The sequence below is a fragment of the Muscardinus avellanarius genome (assembly GCF_963383645.1).
Source record: "Muscardinus avellanarius genome assembly, chromosome: 7".
In the NCBI taxonomy this organism is placed as follows: Eukaryota; Metazoa; Chordata; class Mammalia; order Rodentia; family Gliridae; genus Muscardinus; species Muscardinus avellanarius.
In genome coordinates this window covers 113,166,049-113,193,184 of record NC_137793.1, presented here as the reverse complement: position 1 = coordinate 113,193,184, position 27,136 = coordinate 113,166,049, and the positions used below count along the sequence as shown (strand labels likewise).

General features: G+C 45.3%; 1 protein-coding gene across 4 annotated transcripts in view; it reads left to right on the top strand.

Annotated features, from left to right (window-relative positions):
- The window catches only part of DNM3 (dynamin 3), a gene marked incomplete at both ends in the record, with an annotated part of 508,438 nt that overhangs the window by 388,686 nt on the left and 92,616 nt on the right, over nucleotides 1-27,136 (top strand). For all 4 annotated transcript variants that reach the window (XM_080699096.1, XM_080699095.1, XM_080699094.1 and 1 more), the window contains one exon: nucleotides 20,916-21,027. In XM_080699096.1, coding sequence (XP_080555222.1) covers nucleotides 20,916-21,027 — 112 coding nt within the window. The remainder of the gene's footprint in view (nucleotides 1-20,915; nucleotides 21,028-27,136) is intronic.

Here is a 27,136-nt window from a genome sequence, read left to right as displayed (position 1 = left end):
TCAGTGCTAGAACTTTGCCTGGCATGTAGAAGTTACTCAGGAATGAGAGAGAGAGAGAGAGAGAGAGAGAGAGAGAGAGAGAGAGAGAGAGAGACAGAGACGACAAGGGAGAGAGTGAAATCACAGCATTAGACTATGGGAAGTTTTAAGCCAGGAAACAAGGACTCCCTGGTTCTATAGAGAGGGGTATATTTTTAATCAAAGACAGTGTGAATCAAAAGTGGAGCAAGACACACAGGTTGTGTCGGAGGCGGAGAAGTAAGTGGCCGAGGCCGAGACGAGCCATCCATTTGGGAGTCCTTTCTTTCCCCCGTAGTCACAGACCTAATGGTCACCGTCAAGAGGACAGTCCCTAGTGAAACGCCGCCTTGGTGGGGTTTGGGTCACCTGTGAGTGTGTCCTTCAGCTCCGTGATGGACGAACGCTCACTACGAGGTCGCATGTTCCCCAGGTCGGCTCTTTGCCCCTACAAAGAAAGTAATTGGGAGCCCAAAGTATTTATCCACTTCATTTAGCCTGTAAATTATTTTGTAAATAATGATTATGTTTGATATAATCAACTATTAATTTTTCAAATATAACAAACTTGACTCAGGGTTGTTTTTCTGTGTTTATTTTTTTGTGGTACTAGGGATTGAATCCAGGGGCATTCTACCTATGAAGCTATACCTCCGGCCCCATTTTACTTCTTATGTTGAATCAGGGTCTCTAAGTTGCAGAGGGCCTCATTAAGTTAGCGAGGCTGGCCTTGAACCTGAAATCCTCCTGTCTCAGCCTTCCAAGTATTATAAGCATCAGCCACCAGGCCCAGCTCAGAATTTTTATTATAACTCAAGCCTGTGTGTAGACTCAAACCCATCATTTACAGTTCCGTTCTTAAATATCAGCTTCTTTGTTTGACAGTATTACACCATTCCTTACTGATATTCTGAAATAGTTCGTATATGTTTTCAGTCGTATCGTTTCTCTGCCCTGAAATGTCAAGATTATATAATATTGGAATGGAGAGGAACCGAGAGAACGTCCACCTGTTGGAAGATCGTGTCTAAGTTATGTTGGCGAGACGGAAATCGAGTTTCTTTGCTTCCGAGACTCTTCATCCCAGCGTGCTACCAGGATGCAGGGCAGAGCGTGGAGAACCTCAAGTTGGTGTCTGGTCTTGACCACTGCTCATTCTCCCACCTCCTTGCTCTTCCTGTCTCAGGGCTAAGTCTGCTGGAAATCAGGCCTGGTCAGCGAATCGCTTTCTCACTCCATTTTACTAACAATCACTACCAGATGCCATATTAAACACTTCACATGCATTATTTCAAATCCTTAACACAACTCTTTTAGATCGTGCCATCTCCACTTTACAACAAGGAGACTGAGTTTCTGAGAACTTAAGTCACTTGACTTGAGTCACAGGGTAACCGACACATAATTAACAAGAACAAGAAAATGAATCTCTCATCTGATTCCAGAGTCTGTGTGCTCCCCACATCACTCACGCCAATTCATAGAGAAACCTTCAGCTCTCAAGATTTGAGAGAATAAAACTACCAGAAATAACTTACTGCCTAGCTAAAAACCGAAGAGCAGACGCAGATTCCAGGTGGGCCATCCTTGTTGACGAGGCCTCTGCTGCAAAGTCGCTCTGACTTTATCAGGGGCATCTTTGGTTGGATCGCTAGGATGCTGGGCTGACCTAGACTAGGATTCCTTGTTTGTCAACAGAGTGCGTCATTTTAGATGATAACGATCCCCAGTGGAAACTCACCCATGTCCCTGAAAAGGGAAAGGAGTAAAACATGGTCTTCCGACGCAGTTTCCTCGGCTCAACACCTGGGCCTGGGTGGGGCGTCAGGCTGCATCTTTGGGCGATGCCTTCCTATGCCCACACGGCTCCAGCGAGCAGCAGAGTCGGCTGCCCCTGCTTCTCTCCAGAGCTTTTTCTTTCCTGGTTTCAGGCTGGACCCTCGCCAGCCGCCGAGTATCCTGTCGTCTTCCAGCTCTGATTACCAGGCGCTCATTCGTGTTCTCAGAAAACCCTTCTTCATATCCTGTACTACGCTGTCAGTTCTTTCCTATTTTTCCCTGTATGGCAGTGGCTAAAACGCAAGGGGATTCTATGGCTTGGCCCAGGACGTTCATCCTGATGACACACCCCCTGACCTCTTGACCCCATCGGCTCCTCTCCAGTCACGTGCGGGCTCCGCCAGCTCCCTCGCGCATGCGCACCGCCTCTACATTTGGAGCCTAGAACCTGCGGCTGGCGGGGTCAGCCGGACAGAATGTACAAGGAGGTTAGGACCTCGTAGTCTTCATTCCGAACTGACATTCCAAAGCCACTTTCTGCATCCATCTCACTCCTTAAATGTGTTCATTCCTGTAGAAAACCCAGTCAACGTCGATGTTGGAGGGCCATTTTCTACCCTGGGCGGGGAAGAGGCAAGTCCACTAGGAAAGCCCTGCGCTGGCTTCGTCCTCAGCTACGTTTCTGCAAGAGCTTGCCTTTGGGTTCTCCCTGTGGTTAAAAATGTGCAATTGTGCTTGTTTTGCAATAGGTTTTTGTTCTGTGTTGCATGCAATTTTCTCTTTTATATACTCTTTTTTTAAACTTAAAATTAAATCCAGTAAAATGTGAGAAAGAGAATTGGAATAATCTCACAGCTGCTACATTTTCCTGGAAGGCAAAGACATCTCAATTTTAAAGTTAGTCTTAAAACATGAAATCATTGTTGTGTGTTTTTTTTTTTCCAAAACAGCTGCCTGGTCCAAAACTCCTTTGTAGTGTACATTTTTAAATAACAATTTTTTTAGAAACCACTAAGAGCTTTGTAAAGATTTCCTTTATCTGGGTTATGGATTATTGTCAGTCTTTGGGGGTAATTGTAAAAATGATGAAGCTTACTGGAATAAAACAGATGTCTCGCTTTTGTCATTCTTAGGGACACAAGGGAAATGGCATTGAGACCTTGGGATTCACTTGGCACCTTGACAGCTAGGCCTCACTAAATGCTCAGTGCCTTGGCATTCCGTATTTCCTGTCAGTTTTCCTACATAATTCCGTAGGGAAGCTGCATGTCTCCTCTTCACCATGTGTTCCTGAGGACCAGGCTCGATACCTCCTCATCACTCCTCGACAAATACTAACATCTCGTGGGCTGAATACCATGAGAACCATTCTACAGAATGGCCTTCCAGGTAATTCGGTGTGAAGAGCAGACGTTTCCCAGGAGGCAGATTCAGGGGAGCAGAGGAAATAGTCCAGAGGCTTGTCTTGGACTGTCTGGCCCCAGGACCTTGGTCCCCGCCGTTATCATCTGCTTAAGTATCTCAAAACACAGGTTACCACTAAAGTGCTTGACTTTTTTTTTTTTTTTTTTTTTTTTTGCGGGTTTGGGGGTGGAACCCAGAGGCATTTGACCTCCGAGCTACTCCCCCTGCCCAATTTTTTATTCTTTGTTTTGAAACAAGGTCTCACTGAGTTGCAGAGGGCCTCACTAAGTAGCTGAGGCTGTTCGCGAACCGCGATCCTCCGGTCTCAGCCTCCCGAATGCAAGTGCTTGACTCTTTAATGGAGAATTTGATTTATGGTCTTCAGAGAGTCATTATGACCGTTGTGGGGAAAACTGTGGGCACACCTGAAATGACCTCTCTGGATGAGTCGCCAAGTGACCGGGAGGCATTGATAAGTGATCGCTTCATATGTGTGCCTGGAATTACTTGAGCTGTTTCCTTCAGGTCTCCCCTTCCCCTCCCCATGCCCTCTCCAGTCCCCTTGCACAGTTCCTGCTCTCTCTCCTCGCTCCTTGCAGACCTGGTTTTTAACAACTGCTTACAGCAAAACCAGGGACGCATGTGGACCGACGTTGGGCCACAAGCGATTCCGTGCACCTGGTGGGGCGGCTCCTCCTGTCCTGGTCTCACTGAAGGTGAGCCTTGAGCCGCTCAGGGGTGGGTGGAGGGTCCACCTGGGTGGGCCCCGGGGTGGGGCCCGCTGGGTCCAGCACATTTTAAGCAGCCTATTCACAAAGGCCCAGATTTCCCCTTGTTCCTTGGACCTTTCTTTGTATCCTTAGGCGAGCCAGTGGCATGAAGACCTATTTTCCATGTTATAAAAGATTTTTACAAAACCCTTTGCAAAATGAGTTCAGGCAACTGTCCTTGATAGAACTTGATATGATTCCAAATAATAGTAAGATTCATAATTTGCAAATAATTTGAAAGGCTAATTTTGTGGGTAGCCACTGTGTAAAACTATGGATACCATGACCTTGCTGGTCTCTCTCATTCTTCTGGAATGTTCTTCTTCCCTGTTCTTTTTAATTGTACCTTGATCTTGACCAGCTCACACCGACTTCCCCACGCCAGTCCCAGGCTCCAAGATTCCCATCCCCTCTCTAGGTGTTTGGGGGCTAACATAAATCTCTGATGTCAAGATCATTTCACAAACTGATTTGTCTTCTTTTGCTTTACTTGCTTCTGGGTCAACAGTATGCTTTCAGGAATAGATGTTGCTTCCCTTATACTGCGAGTTCTTTAGAAATCTTTTTAAATTAATTAATTTTAACATACTTTTATTGGCGCATTGCAATTACACATCATAATGAGGTTCAGAGTGCTAGACACATACGTGCACACAGTACTTGGTGTGTTTTCTTCCGAATCCCAGCCCTTTCCTTCCCCCTGTACGTATAAGTGGCATTGATAAGTGATCGCTTCGTATGTGTGCCTGGAATTACTTGAGCTGCTTCCTTCAGGTCTCCCCTTCCCCTCCCCATGCCCTCTCCAGTCCCCTTGCACAGTTCCTGCTCTCTCTCCTCGCTGACCTGAAGTCCCTCTTTTTTTCTCAGTTTCTCTGTAGCTTCCCCAGATGAGAGAAAACACAGGACCCTTGACTTTCTGAGACTGGCTGATGTCACTCAGTATAGTACGCTCCCGTTCCCTCCGTTTTCCTGAAGATAATGTAGTTCCCTTCTCATGGCTGAGGAAAACTCCATGTGTGTGTAGACCACAGTTTCATAATCAGTTCATCTGTTGACAGCACCGAGGCCGGTTCCCCAGTCCAGCTACTGTGAGTTGGGCTTCTATAAACATGGAATGCATGGCTCACGGTGCTCTTCCGACTCTAGTTCCTTTGGAAAGATCCCCAGGGGTGATGCAGCTGGGTCCTATGGTGGATCCGTCCCCAGTTGTCTGAAGAATCTCCACACAGATCTCTACAGGGCCGTACGGATTTGCAATCCCACCGACAGTGTAAAAGGCTCTCATTCCCCCGCATCCTCACCAGCCTTTATTATTGTTTGTTTTCTTGATAATTGCTAGTCCTTCCTACTGGCGCTAGATAGAATCTCAGTGTGCTTTTGATTGGCATTTCCCTGACTGTTAACTATGGTGTAATGAATCATTATTTTATATCTATATAATAATAATAATTATAGTTGTTGTCTAGCCATTATCGCAAATAAAAGATTCCACACAGAGTGATTCTCTTGCATCCTGGAGGTGGTGTGACAGGTCGGTGAGTGTGGACTGGGCAGCCCTGTTTCCTAGTGTGGACAGAGCTTGGTGTGCACGAACCTGCGGCCATTCCGTATTTATTCCTCTGATTCTAAAAATGCTGAGCTTATGCGGGCCATCACCACAACCTCTTGCGACCTAATAAACGAGACAGACTGAGGATAATTGTGGCTCCCTCTCGGCTCTCTTCACCACTTGCCTTTCATTCGCTTCTAAAGTCTCTCCCCGCTTTGGGCTAAATGGGTTGCGACAGCCACTTTTTTTAATGACATTGTAATATTGGCTAATTTGCCTGCTATTGGTTATGCCCAAGTAGACACATGACCTGTGGCTGTTTTGGGCTTGGCCTCCTGTGGGAAAATAACGAAGCTAATAAGCTGCATTAAAATAAAATAAACAATTTCACATGGCACCCAGCATCACAGCCACATGCAGTGTGGTTATTACTTATTATCCTGAGACACCGGCCTCACATCTCCGACTGCCTACTGGGCACGGACACTCCGAAGGCCTGCTGTTGTCTCCTCTTTAGCTCATCTCAAACCAAGACTGCCGTCTTCTCTTCAAAGCCAGATCTCATGGTTGGAGTTTGGGAGGGAATACCTCATGCCTTTTTCTTCCCTCTCAGGTTAAAATTGTTGGCATTGCCTCAAACAGATAAGGGAGAAGACAGATGGACAGAGGAGATCCCAGGCCAGACTTGCCCAGACACCAGCTCCCAGTAATCTCAACCACAGCCGAGCAACCGCAGGCTCTCCAAAGGCCTGAGCTCACCACGACATCTGGGAATGGAAGAGGAGTTTCTGTGGCCTGCAGGCAAAGCTTGCTCAATCTCTCCTGTACACCCCACCAGGCACATCGGCCAGCCTCCCTCCTCTGGAGGAGAGGGAACCGGGCCAGAAGCTGAAGTCTGCTCAGGAGGCCAGGAGATCAAGTTCCCACTGACAAGCCACTCCCCACTCTTCCGGTTTTCCTTGGACACCTTTTCGGTCAATGCAACATCAGATTCTTTCAGTATTTGGACTCCAGGAAGAGTACTTAGGTCTTCAACACTATATAGCGAGGGGGCTCCCACCACTTAAACCCTGATCCATCTTCTTCTGAAATTTTTTCATCAGAGACGAGACCCCCACAGTTAGGACCCAAGCTCATACCTCAGCTCCTTCGTGGTGACCGTGACTGACGCTGACGCAGGACTGGCGCCGTGGCCCTGGCAGCCAGAGAAGGTCAGGGCAGCAGTTACTCAGCTGATGGCAGCCGTACTCACAGGAAATGTGGTTTTCAAGGCTCTCGTATTTTAAAATATGGCTTCTAGTTTTTAAAATTCTTTTAATTTGATTTTAATTTTTTATGCATTTGTTCTTTTTCGTTTTTATTCTGCACTGGATCAAGGAAAAGAAATAGCATTGGTTGGGATGACCAAGCAACTTGGGTCAACGAAGTGTGTGTGTGCCCTTGTCAATGAACCAGGCTCCTTGGAGTTAAAGGCCACAGGCAGCATCCAATATAAAACAATATAAAAGCAGTGTATGGATCTTTAAGGTCCCTGCTGAAATACCACGCAAACGTTTTAAGAAATGAAGAAGGTTCAGCTAAGTCAGCCACCGGCGGTTGCTTCGGTCTCACATTTACTCACTGGGAATTATTTACTGAGCATCCGTGCTGGGCTTCAGTCCTATGACAAGAGATCCAGCCTCTCTTCTCCTGTTGTGTACAGGACAGTAAGGGAGATGGGAGGAAGCAGACATCACTCAACATGGAATTACAACCTCTATGAAAATCCACAATAGAAGGACCTGCCTTGGGAATTCAGGGAAATGCATGGAAATAAACTGGGTGAAAGGAAGGTTGTTCTAGGTAGAGTGGATAGCACATGCTAAGACCCGGAGGTAGGAAACAGCCGTGTGTTCTCACACATCCGGCAGCGGGAGCCCGATCAGCAGGACATTTGGGGCCCATAAGCCAGGTGAAGGTTGTTTCTCTGGCCATCCTCCTGATGCTGTGGGGAGCCACGGGACGGGAGCAGTGTGGTTGGTGTCTGCTGCAGATAAGGATTAGGACTGCAGCAGGTGCAGAGGTTGGGAGGTTTTGCTGTGATCCAGGTGATGGGTGATGGCACCTGGACCAGAAATATGGCTGCAGCATCCGCTGGAGGGCATGTAAAAGATGTGTGGACAGGGCGGTGGGATGCGATCCGCGGGCAGAGAGATGTCAAAAGGAGCGTCTGGCATCTGGTAAAAGCGTGTGTTTGTAAAGGTGCCATTTGCTAATATGACGGAACTGTGGATGAGGAGGAGGTTGGAGGGTAAATCAAGATTTTGAAATTGGAGCTATCAAGAAGGCAGCTACAGCTGAGAAGACTGGTGTTTGTGAACGATCAGTGTATCCATGGTACAGAATACCATCTCTGGTATTCATCTCTGGATAACAGTCTCATCAAAGGTTCTTTTAGGAACAGCCTTACTTGGCAGTGATAGCTCAATCTTTTAACTTCTCAGCAAATTTAGTTTTATGCCATCTTTTCAGTAGTTTCACATCTTTACTCATGGGTAGGATGGGTTTAGTGATATATCAAGAAGTTTGAAGCTGCGCGTAGTGGCGCATACTTGTAATCCTAGTGCTTGGGAGGCTGAGACTGGAGGATTGCAGGTTTGAGACAGCCTCAACGATTATAGTCTCATCAACCTAGGGAGACTCTATTCAAAATTAAAATAAAATAGAGCTGGGATATAACTCAGAGATAGAATGTCCTGGGTTCAATCCCCAGTACTACATATACACACAAAAAAAATTTTAAGTTTGGTCCTTTCAATACTTGCCCTAAGAGAAATTTAAGGGCATTACACCTGTAATGCCAGTGCTCAGGTGGCTGAAATGGAGAATCGTAGGTTCACAGCCGGCCTCCACAATTTAGCAAGGCCCTCTGCAACTTAGATCCAGTTTCAAAATATAAAATACGTCTGGGGGTTCAGCTCAGAGGTAGATGCCCCTGGGTTCAATCCTCAGTACCACACATACAAAAAGACTATGATAGAATCCGAGAAGCCGCACATCATTGTATATTTAATTTTGGGAGATTTATAATATCAGCCTATTAATACTTCTCAGAGTTCTAGCATAAAAGCAGATTTCTCTTATAATTTTGGGGAAAAGACCTAAAAAATTGAGACCAGGACTATTTGGGATAAAAATTTAGTTTTATTGCCTACATATCCCATAGATGCTAGTATCTACTGAGATTTTATGGGGTTTGATTTTAAATATATTTCCTAGAAGCTGTGTCCATAATTGATACTTACAGACTTCCTATCATAAAAGTATACTTAGCAGCTTCTGAGATAATTGAATCTTCAGTCTGCTGAATCATACGTCTCGTTTCTAATTTTGTTTGTTTTCTCATCTTTTACGGAGCGTTGTTTCATTGTCTGAGTCATCAAAAGACAAGCTCTCACATTTAACCATGATACATTTGGTTTTTAATAATTAATTCCCGGCATTAGAAAATCCTCTGTTCTGATTTGCTTAGTCTTCTGACTTTCCAACTTGTTAAGTCTAGTGCTGACAACACATTTTTTGGTGTTTTGTTTTCAACAATAAGGCCGGGACGACTGCGACTTTGTTTCTCAGTAGAGTTTTGGCTGCCTGTCCTGAGTTTCTGTGCAGCATATAATGTTATTTTGTTTGTTTAGTAAATAGTGTGTGATTATAGTTTTGCATTGCTATTTGACACAAGTTTTGGGGGAGGTTTTACCTCATTTGAAGTGGTTTGGTAGCCTTTCTGTTGAACATTTCATTGTAACTTCTAGTTTTAGAGCACTGCTGTTTGTTACCATAGAAATGTGCAGTGAGGGATATTCTTTTTAAGATAAAAGAAACTCCTGCTCCTGTCTTATTAAATTGGTATTATTGCAGCCGCCAATTTGAATTTTAGGTTACAGCAGCGTAGGAACTGTGTAGCTTCATAGCACTGCTGTTTCCTTACTATAGATAGATGAAGCCAGGGCTATTTTTTGTAAAATTAAAAAAATAATAATTCTTGGTTCTAGCTTACCAAACTTATATTAATGAAATCACAAATTGGATTCTTAACTTACAGCACTATAGAATCTTTTTTTGTTTTGTTTTGTTGTGGTACTGGGGATGGAACCCGGGGGCATTCTACCTTTGAGCTACACCACCATTCCTATTTTTATTTTTTATTTTGAAACAGGGTCTCACGGAGTTGCGGAGGGCCTCACTAAGTAGCTGAGGCTGTCCATGAACCCTGATTCTCCTGTCTCAGCCTCCCAAATGCTGGGATGACAAGCGTGTGAGACCATACCTGGCCCTATTTTTTATTTTTATTTTTATTTTTTGTGGTACTGGGGTTCCTGGAAGCCCTTTTATCTTAGGGCTACACTCCCAGAACTATTTTTATATTGTTTTTATTTGGAAACAGGGTCTCTTAAGCCAGCGCGGCTGGCTTTGAACCTGCGCAATCCTCCTGTCTCCGCCTCCCAAGTGCGGGGATTACAAGCGTGCGCCACCACACCCGGCTTATTTTTTTATTTTGAAAAAGGGTCTCAGTGAGTTGCGAAGGGCCTCACTAAGTAGCTAAGGTTTCACAAACTGTGATCCTCCTGTCTTGGCCTCCCAAATGCTGGGATTACAAGCGTGCGCCACCATGTCTAGCTCAGAATCTTTGTGTCATTAATTTTTTAGAGCCTTTGAAGAAGTTTAGGTGCCAGGAAGGGACTAATGAGAATAGTTAGCCAGAAAAATAAAAGTACCTGCCAGGCATGGTGGCACACGCTTGGAATCCTAGTACTTGGGAGTGAGACAGGAGCATCGCAGGTTAGCGGCCAGCCTCAGCTATTTAGTGAGACCCTGTTTCAAAATAAAGAATAAAAAATAGGGAGGAGATGTAGTTCAAAAGTAGAATGCCCCAGGGTTTAATCATTGGTACTGCAAACAAACAAACAAACACCCAATAAGTACCTACTGTTTTATTTAAATATGAGGAAGGTACTTACTGGTGGACATTAAAGCCTCATCAATGAACTTATCTTGTAGTGGGGTGGAGACAAAAAAGAGTTAACATTTTTATATAGATAAGTTAACATTTTTTGACATAGATATGTCATTACAGGTAAGTTTGGATATAGGTAAGAGCTGTAAAGAAAATAAGCAAATGAAAAGAATGAGCAGGATGTGGGAGGCCGCCGGTCCCCAGGAGGGGCCATGGTAGGGAAGAACAGACATCAGTGATGAGCCTGAATCTTACGTCCAGCAAGAGGAAGAGGCTTCAGAGATCCTGAGGAAGACTCTAGCTTAGCATGTTCAAGAGGCCGAAACACAAACAGAAGGCTAGTGTGGATGAGGGTGGGGAGTGGGTAAGGAGATTAGAAAGTAGGACGGGAGCCGGGCATGGTGGTGCACGCTTGTAATCCCAGCTCTTGGGAGGCTGAGACAGGAGGATCTTGGTTCGCGGACAGCCTCAGCTACTTAGTGAGGCCCTCTGCAACTTAGTGAGACCCTGTTTCAAAATAAAGAATCAGAATTAGGCCTATGGAGTGCAGCTTGGAGGTAGAATGCCCCTGGGTTCCATCCCCAGCTCAGTGAGACGCTGTTTCAAAATAAAGAATAAAAAGTAGGTAGGGCTGTGGGGTGAAGCTTGTAGGTAGAATGCCCCTGCGTTCCATCCCCAGTATCACAAAAATAAAGAAAAAGAAGAAGGAAGGAAGGAAGGAAGGAAGGAAGGAAGGAAGGAAGGGTGCTGCGGAGAGGCACCGGGCATGGAAGAGGGCGCTGGATATTTGCTTTGGGAAGGTATAGTCACATGAAGCCGGGTGTGCTGGCACATTCTTGTAACCCAGCACTTGGGAGGCTGAGACAGGAGGATCACGGGTTAGAGACCAGCCTCAGCAACTTAGTGAGACCCTCAGCTACTTGTTTCAAAATAAGAAATAAAATCACACGAGGAGTGCAGCTTGCAGGTAGAATGCCCATACATTCAATCCCCTGTCCCCCTTCCCCTCAAAATACAGACCACATGACTTGGTAAGAATTGTATTGAGTAGTATAGAGTTGTAAGAGTTGTGTAGAGTAGCAGGCTGGAGTGCTTTGAGGGTAGACTGAGGGGTGAGAGAAAGGACAAAGTGACTCAAAAGGACTCAGGGAGCTTTTGTGTAAAAGCAAACAGAAACAGGATGGTTCATGGGAGAGGAGAGCGGTCCTGTGTGTGCTTGTGTGCCTATTAAGATGGTTATGTCTAAGGCAGGCTATGTGTCATACGAAGAATCAAAGGACTAGAAAGGAAAAATTATTAATAAAAAAGAGTAATTGTTGGAAGGAAAAAGAAATGAGAGCTGGGCGTGGTGGGCACGCTTGTAATCCCAGTATTCAGGAGGCGGAGACCGGAGGAGGATCCTGGTTCAAGGACAGCCTCAGCTACTTAGTGAGGCTCTGCAACTCAGTGAGACCCGGTTTCAAAATAAAGAATCCAAAATAGGGCAGGAGGTGTAGCTTGGACGTTGAATGCCCCTGGGTTCCATCCCCCAACCTTCAAAAGAGGAAAAGAAAAGAAATGGGACCCAGTGCATAAGTTGAAGGCGTAGCCTTTCATTATCCTAGGGAAAAGCAGGATTTGTGCTTGTTAAGTATAATTAGTCTGGTGGATTTATTGGAAAGAAGATGGAGAATTCTCACCTGATCATGTCTTTTCCCTGTGAGGTATAAAACAAAATCATCAGCTAAGTATGCCTGGTGAAGAGTGTGTGGGGATTTGAGGGAAGAAAAGAAAGTCGTCTGCATCGTGAAAAAGCATGTGTGCTATGTAATTACAGTAGGGATGGCTGGGAAAGCTGGGTGCCCAGGTGATACTTGTAATGATAAATTGGAGGTGAGTGCATTTGGTCAACTCCAACTTTCACATAGGGTTAGGTAGGTATAATGTGCTTAGACCTTGGTAAAGTCCTTTGGAGTATGCCTAAGAGAGGAGACGGAGGCAGTACTAGGTGTACATAGATGATCAGTTTATGGTTAAGTCTTACCTCCCTCTACCCAGTGAGTACTGGTTAGTGGAACACATGACTCTGGTATGGGACCGCCACCTGAGGTCTAGTTTAGGTCTATAATGTGTTTACCAATGATTTTGCTGATGACATAGAAATATTATGTCATAAACATCCAGATTCTGCAAACAGGAAGGGTGTGAAGACATTTGTTATAATCAGCTTTCCCACTGCTCTGACCAAAATACCAGTGAAGAACATTCGCGTTGGAGAGGAAAGGCTTACGCCGCTCACAGTCTTGGAGGTTTCAGTCCACAGGATCGGCTCCGCAACATAAACGGCAGCAGGGGCAACAGGGTGCAGGGAGGGACACTGTTCTCACATGGAGGCCAGAGGCAGAGAGCAAGGAGAAGGGGCCGGGGACACATATGACCCCTAACGCCCCGTGCTCAGTGCCCGAGCTCCTGCAGCCACACCCTGCTACCTGAGCTGCCTTCCGATAAAGCCATGCTCTTAATCCACCAAGAGATTTACCACTGATGAGATCACAGCCCTGAGTCAGTGACTTCGCCTCTGAACGTTTTTGTGTTGTCAGTACACGAGCTTTTCCAGGGAACATTCTGTCTCCAAACCATAACAATATCATTTGCCTGACTCAGAACCCAGATACCTGGGCAGACTAGAAAAATGAGCCCAACTAGCCCAACAAAATGTAATAATGCTGGATGTAAACTTTAGTCTTACATTTAGAAAAGACTACATGCATTCAGTACAGAAAAAGCCTGATTAGACCATGGGAGCTCACATGTAAAAGACCTAACGGCAGTGTAAGTAATGCATAATTAATATTTTTTGGATCTGTGTATTTGGCTTGTATAATTACCTTATGCTCATTATTGAGTTAAGAAAGCTCTTCCACAAATATACCTTACTTTTCATCACAGTTAGCCTGAGGTAGATACTCTTATCTCTGTTTTACAAATACATAAACTGATATTCAGAGATGTTGCCTTACACAGTCATTGAAGATAAGTAGCTCAGAATGTGTGTGCGTGTGTGTGTGCGCGCGTGCGCGTGTGTGCATGTGCGTGTGTGCGTGCGCGTGCGTGCGTGTGCGTGCGTGCGCGTGCGTGCGCGTGCGTGCGTGTGCGTGTGTGCGCGCGTGTGCGTGTGTGCGTGCGCGTGTGCGCGTGTGTGCGCGTGTGTGCGCGTGTGCGTGCGTGTGTGCGTGTGTGTGTGCGCGCGTGTGCGCGTGCGCGTGTGTGCGTGCGTGTGTGCGTGCGTGTGTGTGTGCGTGTGTGTGTGTGTGTGTGCGCGTGCGTGTGTTACTAGGGACTGGACACCAGAGGTATCCTGCCTTCGAGCTACACCCTCAGCCCGATTATCCCTCTTATGTGGAAACAGTCTCGCTAGGTTGCTGAGAGCCTCACTACTTGCTGAGGCTGTCCTCGAACCTGTGATCTTCCTGTCTCAGCCTCCCAAGTCCAGGGATTATAGGTGTGTACCACCGTGCCCGGCTTGGGGACTATATTTTCAACCTGTTTTCATGGCCTCTACTGTATTCTACTACATTTTTACTGAGCTTACATTAGTAAAGGGTTATTGTCCAGAAATAAGGAAAAAAGTTCCACCTAATTCTTCGTGCATTTGGATATTACATCTAAAGATTTGTGGCCAGTTGCTGGCATTCCATTTTCAGAAAAGCCTTTTAAAATAGAGCAGATACTTGAGAAGCCAGGAAAGATTCCGGAACATCTAGCAACGTCTTCATTTGAAGATACCAGTTAGCTTGAAGACTAGCTGGCTCAGAACACACCCATGCACATTTTCCTTACTGTCAGGTTTGTGACAATGTTGATCAGGTCAGGCTTTTTAAATTGTAAAGTAAGCCTATTTCAAATTCAGTAGACAAGTGTTCAAGTTAAAAAAATTAAAGTACATTGAATGAATATTTACCTAACAGCAAAAAATAGACAATAAGTAGATAACAAATGGGTATGTGATAAGCAGTTCTCAATCTCACAAGCAATCGAGAATTGTCAGCCCCAAAGGCAGCCAGGCACGGCCCCAGGGCTGTGAGGTGGGAGAGATAAAGGCAGTGGTCTTGGTGGTTACAGGCACTGCCCCCCCCCCTGTCCTCCGTGTGGCTGTGAGAAGCTCCCTGAAGGCAATTTGAAGATGCGTGACACACATTGTGGTCACAGGCAGACCCTGTGGCCCAGCACTTCCATTCCTAAAACTTTATTTATATCAAAACACTTGATTAATTGGAGCAAAGGAATTTGTTCAAAGATTATTTTGAAACATCATTCATGATTGTTTCATAATCTTGTTTCAGATGTTTAAAAAGCCATCGCAGCTAATGGAACTAAGCACGGTGATTCATATCTGTTAACCTCACTACTTGGGAGGCTGGGATAGGAGTATCACAGGTTCAAGGCCAGCCTCAGCAGCTTAGTGAGGCCCTCATTAACATAATGAGACTTATTTCCAAATAAAAAATAAAAAGGGCTGGGTAACTCAGAGGTGGAGTGCCCCTGGGTTAAATCTCCAGTACCACAAACAAGCAAACAAAACCCAAAACTTCATATTTTTAACAGCCCAAATCATTCTTTTGACAAGTGAACACAACTGACATATAGAATCAAAACATAGGCTCATCTGTGATCTCCTCTTCGGTGAAGAAATTAAAAAGCCTTTCACCTAAAGGACAAACATTTTCATTCTCCTCTGTTGGGGCAGCCATGGCCGGCATGTCGTCAGATCGTCAAGCACGGGCTGGGTCCTGCAGTGGAATGATTCCGAAGCTCCTGTCTGCATGACTGTAGCTGAAATAGAGACGAAACAAGAAAAGCCGTCGCAGGCAGTACAGATGGCTGTGGTTATCCATGCCTCTGCAGCCTGTGGTGAGAACCTGGAAGCTTCGTGGACAGAATTTATGGGACTTCCCGTAAATGCGCTCGGCTCAGTGTTTTAGACCTGTGTCCAGCTGCCCTTGAATGTCTAGACACAGCCCGAGAGGAGGCTGCAGAAACGGGGGGAGGCAGAGCTGCCAACGCCACCAGACGCCTCTGGCCCTCTTCTAATGTTTCAACCAGATAATTATTTTCCCTCTCAAGAACTTGGCTATCCTTGAAGGGGGAAAGGAAAATTAAGATTTTCCATGTGAGGAGCCCCTGAAAGAAAATACTCTGGAGAAAGGTCAGGGCGAAGGGGCCAAGCCGAATTCTTGAGTTGTGCTCAGGGAATGTGGAAGGTCTGCGCCCTCCTCGCTCTGCGCTTTCCAGCTGGCCCCGTGCTGCCAGTCCCCCCTCGTGCTGCCAGTCCCCCCTCGCAGCCTCTGCATCTGAAGGAGCTCCTGCCTCACCTCCCAGTGCCTCCCCAACGGCTATCTGGGAGCTGAGGCTGAGAATTCCTGAGGTCATTAGAAGCCCGTGGTCCTTATTCGGTGTAGACAATCCACCTTCCTTTCTGCGCTGGAACAAAGATATAACCTGGATTCCAGTTTCCCAGCAATAAACCTACAGACTTGGAGAGTATATTTTCTTTAATATGTCCCAGTTTATTTAACTTAAAATCATTCATTCTACTTGTGGTTTGACCCTTCAAACTACTGTGTCTTGGTTTTTCTGTAGAAAGTTAAGGATCTGATAAAAAAAAAAAGAGTAAGCACAACCCATTCCATCTCTTTTTCTTCTCTTCTCTCTCTCTCTCTCTTTCTCTCTCTCTCTCTCTCTCTCTCTCTCTCTCTCTCATTAACATTTGTGTATTGGTGGCCATATTTCAAGGACCGTGGTAGGTTCCCATTGTGCCACCATGTAATCTTAAGAAAGTCTCCTAAGTTTCTCTGAATCTGTTCCCTCATCTGTAAAACAACTCTGCCATCAACTTTGTGAGTTTGTTATAAAGTTCAAATGGGATGATTTCTTTCTTTTTTGGGGGGAGCGAGGGGTGGTACTGGAGATAGAACCCAAGGACATTCTACCTCTGAGATGCATCGCCAGACCTTTTTCTGTTTTACTTGAGGGGTCTCAGTAAGTAGCTGAGGCTGGCCTTGAACCTGCAATCCTTCTGTCTCAGCCCACAAGTACTAGAATTACACACTTGCACCACTGCACCCAGGTGATTTCTCTTTTAAGGTCTCTTCTTCTTCTTCATTCATTGCTGTACCCCCAAAGTCATACACAACAAAGGTAGAATGTTTTGAAGACACTGGAAGTTCAGATGTCAATCAACAATTTGTAAGCCTCAGAGTGACCTGGGTTGAAAACTCCATCAATGACTAGGACATGCTTTACTCTGATGAGTGCAAATAAGGCCAAGCAGGAAAACAGCCCAAAGACCGTCTACATCTCTCTACTATATCACCTCGAGAAAAGCAGATAGTATGCCAACCAGAAATCCAGACAGCCAACTCCCGTCTGTGAGGGCGACTCAAAACATGAATCCGAGAAAGAATTTACAAACAACGATACCCAGGTAGAAAAGGCTTGATGACAAACATTTATTTAAGATAAACATATAGGGTTATTTCCAAATAATTGCTTAGGTGTAACAAAAATTAAACTAAAAAGTAAAGAAAAAGATACAAGGAAAGTCTTGAGCCGTGAAAACAATAATTCAGAAATAATCTAGGTTAATATCTCACATATAGTAACCGATGCCAGATGATAAAGTGGCAGGAGCAAAAGCTGCTAATTTTCTCAAGAAGTGAAACATGATTATTCCTGAATTTCATATGTACAAAAGTGAATTCAAGAATGATTTTAAAAACTCAAAGGTAATCAGCTTCCCTTAGGACTAAAAATCTTCTGAAAATCATAGATACCCCAAAGGCAGTTTATTTTTAACCTAAACAAAGGAAACAGTTAAAAATATTTAAAAAGCAAAGCATAGCTCAAAATGACAAGACCAAGACCCAGCATTTGGCTATGGGAAGAAGTACACCTTACTGAAACTTTGCTCCTCACCCCTGCTGTCTTCACCTCTTTCCCTGCTGGGTCTTCAGATCTCAACACTGCTCATCCTTGCCTGGGCCCCGCCTACTCAGCGTTCTAATTTAACAACCCCAGGACTGAGTTCCAGGGGCTCCACACCTGCACCTCTCCAAGAACTTGTTATTTTTCTGTCTTCTTCTTTCCCCCATGTTCTCTTTATTGACTGGCTTCTGCGATTGCTTTCTCCTCCCTCTCCTCTCCTCTCCTCTCATTCCTCTTCTCTCTTTCTTTCTCTCTCCCTTCTCCCCTCCTTCTTTTTCTTCTTCTCTCTCCTCTTTCTCCCTTCCTCCTCCTCCTCCTCCTCTTCCTCTCCTTCTCCTTCTTCCTCTTCCTCCTCCTCCTCTTCTTCTTCTTCTTCTTCTTCTTCTTCTTCTTCTTCTTCTTCTTCTTCTTCTTCTTCTTCTTCTTCTCTCTCTCTCCCTCTTCTCTCTCCCCTCCTCTTCCTTCTCTTTCTCTTCCTTCTTCTTTCTCTCCCCTCTTTATCTCATTCTCCTCTCTCTCTCTCTCTCTCTCTCTCTCTCTCTCTCTCTCTCTCTTATTAGACCTCTTTTATTGTCCTTTTATTTACATGGCATAAGTCCAGTTGCTGGGCACTTTCACAGGAAGCCAGAGCCATCTCACTCCTTCTAGGCCAATCACAGCTAGGTTGCCATTTGCCTGTGGAGGCACCAGGAGGAAGTCTCTCTTCTGCATGAGGGAAGAGAAAGCTCAGTCCTTTCTGCCTTCAGAGAGGCTGAGCATGAGGCTCCCTGAAGGGTCCTGCAGCCATTGGGGGACCGTCCACCAAGGATGGCCCAATGCTGGTCCTTGTCCTGGCACTCTCCTGCCATGGACACAGAGCTCTTGCCCAGCCCAAAGCAAGAAGAGGCCACAGCTGTCACCCACACCCTCCCCCTAGGCAACCGAGCTGACATCTGCCTGGCTCGAGAGATGGGCGGCCTGAGAGGGAACGGGAAGCATAGGAGACGGCATTGCCCCAGAATCCCCCGGGAGAGAACGGTGGCCACAAGTCCATAGGTGAACCTCTACTTCTTGGGGAGTATATGGGCTAATTGGAAAGATAGACATTAATCAAAAGAAATAACTAAGAGAGAGAGAACAGAGGAAGTGAACACTGGGGGAAGGACAGAGACAGAGAAGAAGAAGAGGAAGAGCTCACATAGTTCTGAAATCATAGTTTGAGGAGGAAAGGTAAGTAGAAATGCTGGAGACGCAGGCCAGAGGAGTGGCCTGGCGGGGATTCGGGGAAGCCATGGCCCAGAGGAGCCACCTGTTCAAAGAGAGATGGAGAGAGAGCAGACAGCATGGCACCCAAAGGTGTGGGGGCAGCGTGGTGCACTTGCCACGTTGGAGGACTAGAGGAAGGCCAGCGGGGGAGAGCAGAAAGAGCACCTGTGAGAGGAAGCTGGCGAGGAAGTTCGTGGCCGGCTGGGCTCTGGGGACTTTGTGGGCCAGCGCCAGCGTACAGACTCTGGCCCGGGGAATAAAGCTTCTGATTTACGTTTTCAGAAGATCATGAAAACTCAGGGTAAAGAATAAGTGTAAAGGGAGCCGGGCGTGGTGGTACATACTTGTAATCTCAGCATTCGGGAGGCTGAGACAAGAGGATCTCAGGTTCACAGCCAGTCTCCGCTACTTAGTGAGACCCTCTGCAACCTAGTGAGACCCTGTTTCAAAATACAGAATAACAAGTAGGACTGGGGGTATAGGCCCCTGGGTTCAATCCCCAGTACCACACACAAAAAATGTAAAGAGCTTGGGGTGTTGGGAGACCAAGATGGAGGCTGTTTTAAATAGTCCAAGAGAAATGACGATGAGGAGGAGGAGACCCACTAAAAAGAAGGACACTTTTAGGTGGTGAAATTGAGAAGGGGTATGGAAAAATGGAGGGGTCAAAAATATCCCCAAAGCACCTGGATTACACCGCCCATGCATGAAACAGCACCAGTGGAAGGAGACCGGGCCGGAAGTTAGCAATTCAGTTGTTCATGGCGAGGTTCATTTGAGATGCCCTCACAGAGACAGCAGCAGGCAGCGTGGCTCTGGGCTGATATAGACAGGAGGTGCAGACGCGGGAGGCCTGAACACGAACACACGGAGCACGAGGACAGAGAGAGGCCGATTGCTGGCCTCGTGGACTGCTAGTATCTGTGTAAGTTTCTGCACCTGGCTGTAATCCCGGTACTTGGGAGGCTGAAACAGGAGGATTGCAGCTTTGAAGCCTGCTTCAGCAACTTAGTGAGGCTTTCAGCAACTTATTTTTTTAAATAAAAAAATTAAAAATAGATCTGAGTGTAAATCTTGGAGGTAGAATGCCTCTGGGTTTTATCCTCAGCACCATACACACCAAAAAAAAAAAAAAAAAGACAATTTTTTCTTTCACTGAAACGGGAATATATATCAGTCTCTTAAATATAATCCTAGAAGTCTATTTGCACAAGTCTTTCCTGAGAAAATAATTATGGTATTGACAAATACTCACAGAAAATATACATTTAAGCATTTTTCTAAAGGGAAAAGCAGAAAGGAAGTGATTTGGTTATCTAGTGTTAGGAGGAGGTTAAGCAAGCCTCCATGCATTTATTTCCATGAGTGTTATGCCATTATCACTGGATGTATATGAAGATTTGATTGTTTGAGTAAATAGCCCATGGTATAGCAGTGAGTGAATGAGCAGGACATTAAATCAATACAGAGCTAGAGAGGAGCTGATGGGAGGGGAAGCGGGGAGGGGAAGAAAAGATTACCTATAATGAGGGAAACTGGAGGATTTTTAACGTTTTTCTACTGTGATCTAGTTTCCAGACTTTTAACCTGCATTCAACTTGTGTTTTATATCTTGTTTATTATTTTACTATCAAAAAAACTATAGTATTATCCCAGTTATAAATACAAATCCTAGACATCTCACTCTACTAACGGCTGGTAATCAGTCTGGGCTTTTCACAATTTGATGAGACTTCTATTTTGAACCTAACATACTCTTTTTAGGTTTGTGAGGTTTTTTTCATGCATTTTAAAGTCTCTGGAGCTATTTAGCCAATTCAGCTTATAAAATAGCTTCAGAACATGTCTAGTTACCAAGTAATTGCAGATTCTGTCCCCACAGCCCAGCTCCTGATCGCCGGCACCCAGTGTTATCATATCAAGTGTGTTTGTATTTACTTTGTTTTAAAATTGCTCGGTAACACAGAAAAATGTGAGCACGTTACTGTGAGGTTTTTAAAAAGAATCATGTAATAAATACATGGAGAAGTTTGCTAATTATTTTAGAATACAGTGAAATTTTTCCTTCCTCTAGCAATTGCCAAAGGACTGTCCATCTGAACAGCCATTTATCATCCTTGTCTGCTGTGATATGAAGCCCTTTTTAATTTGGTTTGAAACTAAGTGTACCATTCTTTTTTTTTTTTAACTCCAGGAATGTATACAAAGACTATCGTTTCCTTGAGCTGGCCTGTGATTCCCAGGAGGACGTGGACAGCTGGAAGGCATCTCTCCTGAGAGCTGGGGTCTACCCCGATAAATCTTTAGTAAGTTGGATATAGCTCTCATTTTAAAATCCTTATTAACTATGCTTAAGAACATTTATCAGCTCTGCCTCCTGTATGCCAGAAAAACTGCCTTTTTTTTTTTTTTTTACTGACTTCATTAGTTTGGCATACTTCTGATACTTGGTCTGGGGATGGAACCTAGGGGCATTCGACTTCCGAGTTACACCCCCTGCCCTATTTTTTTATTCCTCATTTTGAAACTGGGTCTCACTGAATTGCAAAGGGCCTCACTAAGTAGCTGAGGCTGTCTGTGAACCATGATCCTCCGTTCTCAGCCTCCCGAATGCTGGGATTACAAGCTTGAGCCACCACGCCCGGCTGGTCTTTTTTTTTTTAAACATTGCTTTTTAAGTGGTGTTTTCTCTCTCTATCAGATGTCTGTTTTGAGAAGCGGATCCGTGTATTTGTTAAAGCAAATGTCCTACTCCGCCACAAAAAATAACCTGCGCCAACTCAGACCAAGAGGAAGTTTTGTTGTTTTTTTACAAAATGTTATTTTCCTCTCTTTCTTCCTCCACGGTTGTTACCGTCCTCATACGTTAGCAAATTCAAGAACGTTCTCATTCCTCACGATGGGCTCCTTTCTGTAAACACCCATCTCCCTCCCTTAGGTCTGTCTGTCTTGTATCCATTGATCCATCCACACTTGAACTCTGGCTAATGTCATGGTGCTTGTGAAAGAAGACCGAAATACCTGGCCCTCCCCACTTATCTTTATTAATAGACCTCAAGTGTGTCCGTGACACTTGCCTCGCTCAAGTGGATGAACAGACCTTCCGTCCATGTCCTTTCCAGGACGTGATGCTGCACAGAGCAGCCTGAATGCGGGCTCAGGGCGTCCCCTCCTCCTGCCACGTGCATGCAGCGCTCAGCCTTGCAGATGAGCATCTCTTTCCATACCTGTTCCCCCCTCGGGGTTTAATACCTTCAGGTTTGAAATTGGGCCCTGGGGATTTAGTGCACCTTGACCCCTGTGGTGCTTACCCAGCTCTCAGTCAGTTTTTAGAACCGGTCATGCACAAGTCAGATCCTTTCTGTGTTCAAAATAGGGAGAAAGTCCTTCCAAGGCTAAGTCTGAGAGAAGGCTGCTGTGTGAGACAGGTGAAGCGTTTTGGGGGCAGGAGACTTTGGCCTGACCTCGTCCCTGGGGTTGCACTGGAATTTAACAGAGTCCCAGGTGTAGAGGACTGAAGGCCGGTACCCAGTGATCTCTGCTTGGCTGTTATCTTAGCTTTCACATGGGCCTCTAAAACCCATGTGTTCCATCCTGTCCCTGTCCTTCTAAACCCTGTTCCTTGCTGTACCTGTCCATCTGGAGGCTTAAGCGATGTGCTCCCGCCACATGCCCTGTGTCTCTCAGTTGAGCTTGAACCGAGGTGCTCAGGGTGATGTCAAGGGGCATGCGGACCCGTCGACAATCGTCACGGTTGTTGGCCAGCATTTCCTCCTTCAGTCCCTGCACATAGATTTGCATAGATATATTCTACTTTAGAACTATATATGGGAAATCACTTAGAAGTTAGCGTATTAGCCAGGCATGGCAACACACTTGTAATCCCAATACTTGGAAGGCCAGAACAAGAGGATCGTGGCCCTCAGCAACTGAGACTCTATCTCAAAATAAAAAATAAAATTGGGCTGAAGCTGCAGCTCAGAGGTAGAATGCCCCTGGGTTCCGTCCCCAGCACCACAGAATAAGAGAAAAAAAATAGAAGATTTTTCTTTTGCTTTCTATTCTGGTCATTATTTATTATTCTGCTGCATCCACTAATGGTGGTGTATGTAAGTTCACAGGCATTCTATGTTAAAAATGCATGTGTTGCGGGGCGTGGTGGGCACGCTTGTAATCCCCGCACTTGGGAGGCGGAGACAGGAGGATCATGCAGGTTCGAAGCCAGCCGCGCTGGCTTAAGAAACCCTGTTTCCAAAAATAAAAAAAAAATTGGTCTGGGAGTGTAGCCCTGAGGTAGAAGGGCTTCCAGGAACCCCACTACCACACACACACACACACACACAAAATGCATGTGTGCTTAATTTTTTTCCATTCACTCCACAAAAATCTTTTGAGCTTGTGCTTTTTACCGTTCTAAGCATTAGTGAGACCCATGAACAATCAGGTCCTGTTTCTACGGAACAGATATTGAACCAATGAATGTAGAACTCTAATGTGTATCACTATGTAAGATGAGCTCTCTTTAGAAATTACATAAATTAGCCGGGCGTGGTGGCACACGCTTGTAATCCCCGCGCTTGGGAGGCTGAGACGGGAGGATCGCGCAGGTTGGAAGCCAGCCTCCCCTGGCTTGAGAGACCCTGTTTCCAAATAAAAAATATAAAATAGTTCTGGGAGTATAGCCCAGAGGTAGAAGGCCCCTGGGTTCCATCCCCAGTACATAAGTTAAAGGGACGGAGAATGAGAGTAGGGGTGGCCGAGCTTTACCTTAGGGACAGTGGCAGGAGAAACCCCTTTGACGAGTGGGCCTTCACGTGGGCTCCTCCAAGGCAGGAGGCCTGGATGCTGGGGAATCCAAGGAGAGCATCTCCGAGGAGCAGCAGGAAGGACGAGTGTCTGTGTTGCCAGGAGGAAGGGCGGGTGCCAGGTGGTCTCCAAGATGGTCAGAGGGAAGTGGTACCTTGGATCTTGTTATAGGAGAAGGCTATGGAGCCAGTTAGTAAATGGTGAGATTTCCATTCTTGTCCTGGTGGCTGGGAATGAGGAGACACCGCAGAGTACCGTGGGCACAGACCCAAGAGGCAGACTACCTGTCTGCCCGTCTCCAAGTCTGCCGCTCACTCCCACGATGCGAGATCTCCGGCAGGTTGCCTCGCTCTTTTATGTTTCAAGAGTCTTCTTTCAATGCACAGATAATGATAGTCCCCCAGTGAGCTCAAGAGCGCAGCAGAGCATGGTACAGTGAGCACTCTCATCTAGAATAGTATTATGCTGACGACTGGATCATTTCCATGACAACTGCTTTCTGGATCCGCTAGGGAAAGATTAAAATACTCTGGGTATTATAATATAGCTCAGCGCGATGGCCAATACTTAAAGCTGTTTTCTCTCTTCCAAGTATACTTGGTGATATAAGATATCAGTGTTTGGGCAAAGGGTGTGTGTGTGTGTGTGTGTGTGTGTCTTATAGGCAACCATAGCGCTTATGAAAATCTTTAAAGTCATGATTTTGCACATTAAACCTGCTTTAAAATGCAGTAGAAAATTTGCTTTTGAAAGAACGTTTGTAATTTACTTTTAATAGGGAGAAAACTGTCATAGAAAAGGGAAATTACTCCAGGATTTTATAAATCTGGATTTTTCTGTATTCACAGGCTTACACCCAAAAGGCAATCTAAGAAACCTTCTCTATTTTTCATCAGAATATTTAATTTTCTTCAGAATATTCAGTTTCAAACAAATCTAGAGATGTCCTACACAGTCTGTTTTGATTCTTTTCACAACATTTTCACTTGTTTATAAACACACATTTGGTACAATTGCTTGGAAGATCAAGAAGACGTTTTTACTACATACCAAAGACAAGACAGGAAATTAAACTTGGCAGCGCACCATGAGCACTACTTTCCTCAGTGTTCATCATAAACAATGTTTGCATTTTTATGCACGACGCAGGCTCTAGGTCCTGCTAAAAAACCTCCCGATGTCCTGATATTTAATGGCAAATCATGTAAGTAGAACGCCCAGCTGCAGACGCCTTTGTGTGGAAACTCTCAAATATTTTTGGAGTTCGGAAGAAGAGTTGTTCCTGATTTTAAAATATTTGATGAAATCAGATTAGCCTGGTAGCCAAGACCTCTAAGTAAAATTTGGGGACGTCTGAATAGTACGCCATCTTGCTTTTAAAGCAACAAACCAGTGAGTCAACCACGAATCAGTCTCTGCCCTAACAATGGAGCCGTTATATGTTGAGCACATGAGTGTAAGCTCACAAGGTTCTGCTTTTTTCAGATACCTCTCTTTTGACTGGGATGGCATTTCTGCATTAGTCGCTTTTAGAAATTATATAAGTTTGATATCATTTGGATAAATAGCCGTCACCCAAATTCGAATGAAATGATGTTTTGAGCAGAGGGTTTTATAAAGGCGTGACACACACACGTTTGATCATATCACCCCGTGTGGCCCTCCCATCGTGCCCTCCCGATGTCCCTACGTCACGCATATCAAAATGTCCTACTGCCCTGTTCTCCTTGTATAAATCATTTCTCACACCGTTTTCTAGAATTTTCCCTTCTCTTTCCCTTCCCCTTCCATCCCCTTCTCTCCTTTTTCCCTTCCTTTTATCCATTGCTGTTGTAATGGGCTCCAGAGGTTCAAAGGTGAAAAAGAGGCGGGCCCTATGTTACGGATGGTCTACCTCTAGGGGGGAGACAGACCAAGCCAAGAAGTAGGGAGTGGTTAGGCCTGGCGGGCATCTGGAGAAAGGGCCACCACACACCCATCTCCCCACGTGCACTTTCTGATTACTTACTTTCACTCTGAATCTTTCTAGATCCAAAGTAAAATGCGAGTTGTTTTTTGTTTTGTTTTACTTTCTCAACTAAGTGCGTGTGGGGGGGTGTGGTCCTGAAATGGAAGCGAGGAATCCTGGATTCAGTTTCCTACTGAGCCTCTGACTTAGTCTCTGAACTTAGAACTAGTCTGAGCCACACAGCTTTCTGAGCAGCTGTGATTTTTTAAATCAATCTTTCAATCTGACTGGAGATGTAGCAAGAACTGATTTCTTTTATTTATACGTCCTTTGGCCATCAAGTTGAAATTATAGCCACCCTAAAATTTGCATGTTGTTAAATAAGCATGTAGAACTCTACATAGTTTTAAAGTAAAGATGCTACTCGTGAGATTAATAGTTATTTTCACCAATGAAGCCGAGATACAAAGCGCATGCGGCCGTGTGTGCCTCAGTAGTTAGGAGCTACCATGAAAGAACTTTTAAAAGCTGACATTACCGACACACGCACATAAATTTTTCCTGTAAATGTGATTACAAATAAATGTGAATTTGATTAACGAAAGAACACGTTATAACAACCAGCTGACTTTTCTGGCACAGTCTTGTTGGCTTACCATAAGACTTATATGTAAACATTAAGGAATCCCAAATTCAAATTTTTTGAAATATAAAGTGTGCAGTGGAATAAGGCAAACTTGAAGTCAGATCCACGCGCACTTTTAATCTGCGTCCGGCTCTGTATTCGCCACACGGCTCAGGCCCTTGGCTTCATCCTCCAGTCGTTTATCTTCTCTGAACTCAGAATCCCAAGGCCTTTTCCAAAGCGTTACTACAAGGTTAGTCGGAGGCTCAGTACCTTCACCTGGGTGAAATTGTGTAGCGCCGTGTCGCTTTCATTACCAATATTCTGAATCACCATGGTGTCCATGAAGCTAAAATTCCCAATTCAGTACTTTATCTTTACCTTGGAAAGTATCCCTGGTGTTTGTATATGTAAAATTTTCTCATCCGTTGGCTAAGGAAGCCCTTCTATTTAAAGGGAGTCGTGGTGTTGCCTGGGGGGAGAGAGACAGGCCCCCCTTGGGTAGAAGTGAGTCTGGGGGCTGTCCAGAGAAGTGAGAGTTCACAAGGCTGCCTTCCCGACGTCCGTGGGGAAGAAGGAATCGGCGAGGAGGGTGAGATCCGCAGAGCCCTGGTAGTAATTCGTGTAAATCTAACTTTGCATATTTGTTAAGTCGGAGACACCCAGAGCCTTTCAGGAGGCTTCTTTTAGCCATCGGTGCATGCGTGCGTGTGCCCGTGTGTATATGTGTATGAGCACGTGTGCCCGTGTGTGCATGGGCGTGTCGCTTCCGTTATATGTTTGTGTTAAGAGATTTCCATGACAACAGGGCCGGGGACAGAACGTGACCCTGGTAGAAACCTGGCCCAGCGTGTGTGCGGCCCTGGGTTCCGTTCCCCACACTGCAGTGCAACCCCGACACAGTGACATCAGACGGTGGAACCTTCTGGAACGCCTCTCGACCTCTGCATGTAGGGCCCCCTCGGCCACGGTTGATGCTTTTACAACTGCTTTGTGGGTAGAAACCATCTTACAGTGAGTTCCTCCAGGGACTTCG